Source organism: Argopecten irradians, unplaced genomic scaffold (genome assembly GCF_041381155.1).
Source record: "Argopecten irradians isolate NY unplaced genomic scaffold, Ai_NY scaffold_0807, whole genome shotgun sequence".
Lineage (NCBI taxonomy): Eukaryota > Metazoa > Mollusca > Bivalvia > Pectinida > Pectinidae > Argopecten > Argopecten irradians.
The window spans coordinates 14,733-25,440 of record NW_027188274.1 but is presented as its reverse complement, the minus strand read 5'-3'; the positions used below and the strand labels follow the sequence as shown (position 1 = coordinate 25,440).

The 10,708-nt window shown below is 35.9% G+C and overlaps 1 protein-coding gene across 1 annotated transcript; it reads left to right on the top strand.

Moving 5' to 3' along the window:
- Nucleotides 1-714: 714 nt before the first annotated feature.
- Nucleotides 715-10,708, top strand: LOC138313647 (voltage-dependent calcium channel subunit alpha-2/delta-3-like). The gene is made up of 11 exons (XM_069253997.1): nucleotides 715-889; nucleotides 2,822-2,953; nucleotides 4,545-4,611; nucleotides 6,753-6,903; nucleotides 7,998-8,162; nucleotides 8,451-8,485; nucleotides 8,640-8,763; nucleotides 9,049-9,127; nucleotides 9,730-9,779; nucleotides 10,072-10,182; nucleotides 10,625-10,708. The coding sequence occupies exons 1-11, from the start codon at nucleotides 715-717 to the stop codon at nucleotides 10,706-10,708; spliced, it is 1,173 nt and encodes a 390-aa protein (XP_069110098.1).

Sequence of the window (10,708 nt, the reverse complement as noted above, 5' to 3'; positions counted from 1 at the left end):
GGAGAGTCATTTCGCTTTTTTAACCATCTGGCGCAGTGATAGTCAACTACCGGGCGGTATTTAGGACGATGGTGGGAAACATAAGACGACCCACGTTATGAAAAACAATATTTGATTTATTTTAACTAAACTGTTTAGGAGGTGATAATAAGTGTAGTATCAACTTTAAGTTAATAACTTCTGCCACTCTACAAAATTATCAATCTCGTTTTACATTCCCATTTTAAAACTCAAAAGCTGTTTCAGAAAGGTAGTGGACCAGTTTAAGTTATACTTATTCAAGAAATTTATTTTATTATTTATAGAGGAACATTAGTTGATCATATCATTCATCTGATATCAAGTGGCTTCACCCATGTAATATTTTATGCATATGTCACTTTAGTGTTAGGTAAGATGGAGCATTTTTCATTGACTGGAAATTCAATGTGACATCAGTAAACAATTGTCAGGATTCGACTGGATGTCATGACAAAATGGCGGCCTCCGCTTGACTTTTGCAACATATTTTGATGTTCAAATTCTGTAGAATGTGGGTTGTTGTTTCATTTCATATGATATTCTATGAAACTTGTCTAAAAATTCTAATTTTCGCTCATCAAGGCTCACACAAATGCTCATCAAGTCCTGAACAATTAATCACTTTTTAGACTCGTATCATAAAATCTTGTATAAAATGAACACTCATTAAAGATCCTAGGTATACCATTGTTGATGTCGGTATTTCAGGAGGCAAATTATCACAGCGATGTGATGCTGGTAGGAATTGGCACCAACACTATGGCCAAATACCGTTACCTACCGACTGTGAGCAGTCCAAGGTTCAACAATGCTGCTGTGAACTTCAACACCAGTACTGTGCATGTACCTACTAATGTATATGATAAAAGTAAGTATCTACATATCTCCATAGTCTTTTGGCATAGTGTCACATCTATTTAGTTTGACAAATTGCAATTTTAACATAACTGTCCAAGAGCAGGAATTGGAGAAAAAAATTTGAGAAATATATATACAAGTTCCTAATATATACCCTCGTCATACAATGGGGAATTGGTATACATTTTTTATACAAAGTCATACCCATGTCCAGTCCATTCTGTCCCTAAGGGTCCTTGTTAGGTCATCTGACCCGAAGGGTCAGGATGACCTATTGTCATCATGCACCGTCTGTCGTCGTGCGCCGTGCGTAAACTTTACATTCAAACGACTTCTTCTAAATAACCAAAAGGCCCATGGTACTGATATTTGGCCTGTAGCATGCTGGGACAAAGGGCTACCAAGTTTGTTCAAATGAATGACCATGACCTTCATTCAAGGTCACAGGGGTCAAAAAGGCTAAAATCTTTAAACGACTTCTTCTCAAGACCCAGAAGGCCCAGGGTACTGATATTTGGCCTGTAGCATGCTGTGTTGAAGGGCTACCAAGTTTGTTCAAATAAATGACCTTGACCTTCATTCAAGGTCACAGGGATCAAATAGGTTAAAAATCCTTTAAACAACTTCTTGTGAATAACTAAGAGGCCTAGAGACCTGATATTGGGCCCGTAACATGCTGGGATGAAGGGCTATCAAGTTTGTTCAAATGAATGACCTTGATCTTCATTCAAGGTCACAGGGGTCAAAAGGCTAAATTCTTTAAACAACTTCTTCTCAAGAACCAGTAGGCCCAGGTTACTGATATTGGGCATGTAGTATGCTGGGATGAAGGGCTACCAAGTTTGTTCAAATGAATGACCTTGATCTTCATTCAAGGTCATAGGGGTCAAATAGGCTAAAATCTTTAAATGACTTCTTCTCAAGAACAGAAAGGCCCAGGATATTCATAAAAGGCCTGCAGCATGCTGGGATGAAGTGCTACCAAGTTTGTTAAAATAAATGACCTTGACCTTCATTCAAGGTCACAGGGTCAAATAGCCTAAAAATCCTTTAAACAACTTCTTGTGAATAACTAAGAGGCCTAGAGACCTGATATTGGGCCTTGACATGCTGGGATGAAGTGCTATCAAGTTTGTTCAAATGAATAACATTGATCTTCATTCAAGGTCACGGGTCAAAAAGGCTGAAATCTTGAAACGACTTCTTCTCAAGAACCAAAAGGCCCAGGATACTCATATTGGGCATGTAGCATGCTGGGATGAAGGGCTACCAAGTTTGTTCAAATGAATGACCTTTAATTACCTTCATTTGAGGTCACAGAGGTCAAATAGGCTGAAATCTTTAAACGACTTCTTCTCAAGAACCAAAAGGCCCAGGATACTCATATTGGGCTTGCAGCATGCTTGGATGAAGGGCTACCAAGTGTGATAAAATGAATGACCTTGACCTTCATTCAAGGTCACAGGGGTCAAATTGGCTAAAATATTTAAACGTAAAATATTTAAACGACTTCTTTAGAATAAGTAGGAGGTCTAGAGACCTGATATTGGGCCTTTGCAATGCTGGGATGAAGGGCTATCAAGTTTGTTCAAATGAATGACCTTGATCTTGATTGAAGGTCACAGGAGTCAAAAAAGCTTAAATCTTTAAACAACTTCTTCTCAAGAACCAAAAGGCCCAGGATACTCTATTGGGCCTGCAGCACGCTGGGATGAAGGGCTACCAAGTTTGTTCAAATGAATGACCTTGACGTTCATTCAAGGTCACAGGGGTAAAAAAGGTTAAAATCTTTAAACGACTTCTTGAGAATAACTAGGAGGCCTAGAGACCTGATATTGGGCCTGTGACATGCTGGGATGAACTACATTGTGTTGTGCTAATAATCAGGTCATATTTTTTGTTGTTGAAAAATATACATGCAGACTGTTTAATTTAATTTCAGATGCCTTGATACAAAATGGAGTGAAATGGTCAGAAGCACTGAATGAGAGGATGCTGCAGAATGATAAAGAGATTAAAGGACTGACCTGGCAGTACTTTTGTAGTTCGGATGGCTTCTTCAGAGTATTTCCAGGTAAGTATCTGGTTAATTAGATATTATATACAGCTTTATGGTATTATATGGTAACCAATGCAGGAAGATGTTGTAGGACTGAGGTAGTACTTTATTCTATTTGTTTCCTGAATGTACCCACTTCAAAAAATCCAATACTTTAGAACACTGCTGACACCAGATATGTGGTGAGACTACAGACTAAAATTGACACTTAATAGATACCACATGAACAAAAACATTAGCACGCGTGAGCTAAACTGTCTGGACTGTATGTCTGAATACCTGTTTTATAAATGTCGGAGAAATTAATTCAGGGATGAAAATATCAAGAGACCGCTAATTGGACAGTGTGGAGGCCATATTACAATACATTATGGATAATGTCGTAAGTCTGCATCCGCCTCCAAAGGCTTCCTATTACTCGTTTTAATTCTGCGAATTATGATGATCTTCCCTTAATAACGTTGTGTGGCTAAGACAATATGTACAGTTCAGTAACACCTGAGGCTGGTGATTCACATGGTCTTGTTATCCTGCAGGCTAAAACTGGTAGGCAAACTACCTAATATTTGATGTTAACACCTGCTTCCACAACTTAGTTACTATTCTGATTGATTCTCTGTTCAGCGAGTCTGCCCAACTTCATCAATTATTGTCTACAAGCTTATATACATCCTGGGATCCCGACAAAGGATATTACCATCTTTTTAAAGTATTACTAGCTCCATGACACCCGATACCAGACTTACTTTTGATATTTTATAGATGTTTTCTGTTAGTAATACAGCAGTGTAGTGGGATTGGACTTGGTCGATCATCGGTGACCTGAAGTAGCTCAGCGGTATAGCAAATTCGGCTAGTGTTCAAAGGTCCTGGGTTCAAATCTGTTACAGTAGTCCCACTCTATACGACCACTCTTATATACGACCACTCCACTGACAGTAAACTACCCCTTCTCAAGGACCTCCACAACCCGACCAACAAACGCTTAATTTTGGCCGAAAGTCCTAAGATCCACCCTAATGTTTATCTGGCCAATGACCGTCTGGAAGAATTGACCAAAGTGGTGGTTGGTCACATCATGGAGAGACTAATGTATTACAAATTGTACTGCAAGTTCTGATTGGGTTATGGTGTGAGATACACTAGGAATACGTTCACAAAGGATGCTATTAAAGTTAAATTTGATATTTTTTTTGACAAAGATGGTTAGATGGCATAGTGGTTACACACGACCTGTGACCAAGACAATTTGGAGTTGATTCCCCAGTCATATGTGAATAGGATCAAAAATCTAATTTGGTGGACTCTTTTTCCAGGTTATCTAGCTTCCTATCACATTAAAACATATATTGACAAAGTTCCAGCTTCTATTTGGACCAAAAGAAGTCATACAAAGTTCATTTACTTATTTGATAATAGTTGTTTATTTATTGGCTATGTATGTGTAACAGGGTGAGAGTAAGTGTGTCACCAGACAGACTTGAACCCACGACCAGTACTTATTGGTTCTCTTCCTCCCTCTAGTGCAAACTAAAAGGTGACTGTATTGGTGGTATCACTGTGTACTGTATTACGATGAACACCTGCTATGTATGTATTTCAACAGGTATCAGGTGGCCACAAGACAACAAGGAAGGCAACATAGATATGTTTGACTGCAGAGTGAGAAACTGGTAAGACAAATGCAAAGAGTGAAAAAAAAGTTAGGTCTTTAAGCCAAAAACTTTATGCACCTGTATGTGTGCAATGACCTCATCAAATTGTAATCAATTTTTACTTTTTTTTCACTTTCTGAATTACAAAATGGCCTATGGTCATCATGTTGGTACTGTAAGTTAAGGCAAGGCAGGACAATATTAAATAGAAAACCATACATCTTTGAAAGTCACTGTTAAAAGTAATCAAAGTATTAAAGGACATTCTTAAAATCATTTTGATGAAAGAAACTTAGAGTTTAAGATTGTTCAAACTAATGACCTTGACCTACCAGATTGTTCAAATGAAAGCTCTTGACCTACCATATTGTTCAAATTAATTATCTTGACCTAACATATTGTTCAAATTAACAACCTTGACATATCAGATTGTTCATATTAATGACCTTGACATACCAGATTGTTCCTATTAATGACCTTGACATACCAGATTGTTCATATTCATGACCTTGACTTACCATATTGTTCATATTGATGACCTTGACCTACCAGATTGTTCATATTAACGACCTTGACATACCAAATTGTTCATATTAATGACCTTGACATACCAGATTGTTCATATTGATGACCTTGACCAACCAGATTGTTCATATTGATGACCTTGACATACCAGATTGTTCATATTGATGACCTTGACATACCAAATTGTTCATATTAATGACCTTGACATACCAGATTGTTCATATTGATGACCTTGACCTACCAGATTGTTCATATTAACGACCTTGACATACCAAATTGTTCATATTAATGACCTTGACATACCAGATTGTTCATATTGATGACCTTGACCAACCAGATTGTTTATGTTATCAACCTTGACATACCAGATTGTTCATATTGATGACCTTGACATACCAGATTGTTCATATTGATGACCTTGACATACCAGATTGTTCATATTAATGACCTTGACATACCAAATTGTTCATATTGATGACCTTGACATACCAGATTGTTCATATTCATGACCTTACATACCAGATTGTTCATATTCATGACAATGACATACCAGATTGTTCATATTGATGACCTTGACATACCAGATTGTTCTTATTAATGACCTTGACCCACCAGATTGTTTATGTTATCAACCTTGACATACCAGATTGTTCATATTGATGACCTTGACATACCAGATTGTTCATATTGATGACCTTGACCTACCAGATTGTTCATATTAACGACCTTGACATACCAAATTGTTCATATTAATGACCTTGACATACCAGATTGTTCATATTGATGACCTTGACCAACCAGATTGTTCATATTGATGACCTTGACATACCAGATTGTTCATATTGATGACCTTGACATACCAAATTGTTCATATTAATGACCTTGACTTACCAGATTGTTCATATTGATGACCTTGACCTACCAGATTGTTCATATTAACGACCTTGACATACCAAATTGTTCATATTAATGACCTTGACATACCAGATTGTTCATATTGATGACCTTGACCAACCAGATTGTTTATGTTATCAACCTTGACATACCAGATTGTTCATATTGATGACCTTGACATACCAGATTGTTCATATTGATGACCTTGACATACCAGATTGTTCATATTAATGACCTTGACATACCAAATTGTTCATATTGATGACCTTGACATACCAGATTGTTCATATTCATGACCTTGACATACCAGATTGTTCATATTCATGACAATGACATACCAGATTGTTCATATTGATGACCTTGACATACCAGATTGTTCTTATTAATGACCTTGACCCACCAGATTGTTTATGTTATCAACCTTGACATACCAGATTGTTCATATTGATGACCTTGACATACCAGATTGTTCATATTAATGACCTTGACATACCAGATTGTTCATATTCATGACCTTGACATACCAGATTGTTCATATTCATGACCTTGACATACCAGATTGTTCAAATTAATTATCTTGACCTACCGCTAAGGTCATTTTGTGGCACTAAGAGTTCATTTGACTCTTACTCTCTTGCCTTTTCTTCATTTCTGAGTTTAATATAAACATCAAATAAACATGATTATAATCAATATTTTCAGAACCCTGGAGAACCTATTAAATGAACTTTACATTACAGGTACATTGAATCGTCGTCCTCGCCTAAAAACGTGGTGATTTTGGTGGATACTAGTGGCAGTATGAAGGGACTAAGGATGGAGATTACTCGTAGTACTATAGAAAGGATTCTAGAAACCTTCAGCAGTAAAGACTATTTCAACATTATAGCAGTAAGTTTTTATTTTAATATCAGATTGAATCATTGGAATTACATAGCTCTCTTTGGCCGACAAAGTAAAGGGCCATACAAAATTGACTTTGACTTTTGTTTTATAAGCTTCAAAAAAAGTGATAAAAACTACTTTGTCAAGGTCATCAATGACTTCATAATCAGAAGTCATAAAATTTTGTATATTAATAAACTGATACCCTATAAAGTTTTTATTAGGTCACCTTAGACAAAGTCTCAAGTGACCTATTCTAATCGCTTTTTATCCGTCGTCGTATGTCGTGTGTTGTCTGTCGTGTGAATGTAAACAATTTATATTTTTGACTTCTTCTCCAAAACTGATGAAGCAAATTCAATGAAATTTTGCACTAACCTATTCAGGCATAAGGTCAATCAAAATTGTGAATTATATGGTCCCCACCCCCAGGGCTGTTGGAGGGGCCAAAAGGGTTGAAATGGCTAAAATTTCAAAAACCTCTTCTCCACTCGCAGATGTAGTAGAATCAAATACTCTTCATGGATTGAAAGGTCTCAAGGCCCTCTATCAAAATTGTGAATTTCATGGCCCTGGGGTCTCAGATTTTCCCCTGGGGAGGGGGTCAAATTTACTATAGTTTATATAGGGAAAACATATTATGAGAATTATTTGCTCAATTTTCATAGGAAATGAGTCAAACATGATTAGAATTAATATTCTGAGATAGCGTTTTAACATCATATCCATATGGGTTCCAGTTGTCCCCCAGGGGTCAGAGGGGTGGGGTCAAAAAAGGTCGGAATGGCTTAATTTTCAAAAATTTGTTTTAAATTCACAGATTTAATAGAACCAAATACTCTTCATAGATTGAAGGGTCTTATGGCCCTCTCCTGAATTCGTGAATTTCTGGGGTCTCGGATTTTCCCCTTGGGAGGGGGTCAAATTTACAGTAGTTTATACAGGAAAAACAAATTTATGAGCAATGCTTGCTAAATTTTCATATCTGAACTCAGGTGACCGTAAGGCCCATGGGCCTCTTGTTGGAAAAGATGTTAATGTCTATATGACAGTGATTGTATAACTCTGCTGTAAATAACTTGTGTGTTTTTTCTCCTCAGTTTAACAAGAATCTGACGTATTTAGACCCCTGTTTTAATGGGACGATGATGCAGGCTAATAAAGAGAATCGAGAGAGACTAGCAGGATACATACAGGACCTAAAGACCTCAAACATCGCCAGGTTTGACAAAGCCCTAACAGAAGCCTTTAATCTCTTTGACAGGGTGAGCAGGTTTTTTTTATTATTAAATTAAAGCTAATTTAATGTAGGAATCCTTATTTTTATTGACTATAATTGATGAATATTCATCAAGATAACATTTAAAAGAGCATCATGTCACACAATGCCAAGATCGGCTTTAACTTAATTAAAGCAAAGATTTCAATATATTCGCTATCACTCTTTCCAAAATGGTTCAGCTCCGGAGTAATTATAAATCAATAACAAAGAAAATAAATTGACTAATTTTGTCATTATTAAAACTAATTTGATCTGTGATGATTGAATATAGATGAATCTGTGCATCATAAAAGTAAACCCCTGCAAGTAAGTTCTGTTAACGAAACCATGAAATATGTACGCCACAGATTTGAAGTACTATACAGTAACTTGTTTGGGTATTATTAATAAGGACACATTTTTTGCTGAAAACTATTTATTACAGTTTCGTAATCTTACTTAAGTTGTAATATCATTGTAGGAGGAGGCGGCCTGGGCGCTCCCCACTGTGTAACAAAGCTATCATGCTCATCACAGACGGAGCACCTGAGGGCTACGAAAAAATATTCGAGGAGAGGAATTGGAAAATAGGGAACAGAAAACCTGTGAGTTTAGGAAAGTAAATCAATGATTTTGACAATGTAAATGTAAAATATAACAGATTATAATGACTTTTGATAATGGAAATGTGAAATTTATCAGACAAATTGTAAGTAAGAATTGAAATCAATGACAATGCATTACAAGAAGTGCATGCATTGTAATGTAGTGCGGAAGATATCAAGAAATCACAAGAGAAATAAACAGTGGGGAAAAAATTATGTTAATTATGAGGTATTCTCATCTTATTTCATCTTAACTGAGTTATCCTGTTTTGATTGTCTTTAAAGGTACGAATGTTCACTTTTCTGATCGGTCGAGAAGTATCGGACAATAGAAACGCCAAATGGATGGCTTGTGCAAATAAAGGTAATCCACATATTCCAATTTTCTCAAGACATCAGTAGGAAGGACTACAAATTCAATTTTTGTTCCCAGTCCACGAAATTTGGATGCATGGAGGCATATCTTTTACCCATGTCTGTCTTGTTGCATTACATGTCTATATTTCAGCTAGTTTTGTTGCCTCTCAAATTTCATATAGAGGTTTGGGGATGGGGGGGCAACTTTAAGCCTTTGCAGCTTTTGTTTTCCACATAGACACATACAGGTTTTAGATAACATCAAAAAGTTCTCTCTTTTGTGGATAGTACAAGAGTTTAAAAACTACCTTTTTCATATATAATTAGCTCATTTTATGTAATTTACTGTACAAAACAAAAGACGTTATGCTCAAAATATAAGCGTGATATGAAATATGTTTTGTAAGTTGTATCAGTTGTATATAAGTTTCTGGGAACTTGGTTTTCCTTTCACTTAATTCAAAACATATGCCTTCAATCTTGGCAATAAAGTTTCTGATTTTTTCCGTTCAAATTCTCATTTGCAATTAAACTTCTTTAACAAAATTTCACAACAGCTGTAGGTAGAAACGAAGATAATTATTATGTATATATTTCATCTACATACAGGTTACTATTCTCATATTTCAACATTGGCTGATGTCTCAGAAAATGTACAGGTAGGTCAAATTAGAAAACACAGATAATTTGTTAAAGTAGAAAAAACCGCTTTTCAGTTTTACAGGCCCTGATATCTCACAACAAAAAGTACTGAATTAAGTATAAACTCAAATTTTATTCATCATGTACCTTAAGTAAAGGAAAAAAAATACAGCAGTTGTAATTCTTTTGATATTTTCTGTGGAAATAATTGTCTTAGAAATTATCCATTTGAAATTTTATTGTACACAGCTACGTACCTTAAGACTGAATACAATGCCATTGTCTTATCTACCTTTGTTCTATCTACAGCATTACCTGAAGGTGTTGAGTCGTCCGATGGTGATACAAAGGAAAGGAAACGCCATCTGGACACCGGTGTACGCCGATTATTCCACGGAGGTCTCCCCCGACTTATCTGATGTATGTCATTACACATACCATAAAACAACTTATTTTCATATGCGAATAAATTTATCAAATTCCACAGGCAATCAGAATTAGCAAAAATTAATTGCTGTGGAATAAATTTGACTACAAGTACAATTGAGCTTTTAAATGTAAATTATGAAATTAAATCACCATAAAATGTAAGATATTAAACAGGTTATCTCTGGGTCTCAGTTTTAATAGAAAGGAACTAAAATTATGGGAGGCTAAATTATATATTATGTGTAGAAATTGATCACATTTGATTTCTCGAAATAGTTTTATTACACATTTCTGTCTTTCTTTATGTATGGCATGGGTATTATATATGAAAAGGAAAACAGGTAGAATTTAATTAATGTAAAATTTAATTTCCTGTATAATACGACCTAGCCTGACCCGACTGTCTGACCTAACTTTGAGTTTTTGTTTACAGGGTCTGAAGTATTTGACAATAACTAAGCACTACTGCCCTGTTGAGTTTGACCATGGAAAGATGAAATCCCGTTACGTTTTTTAA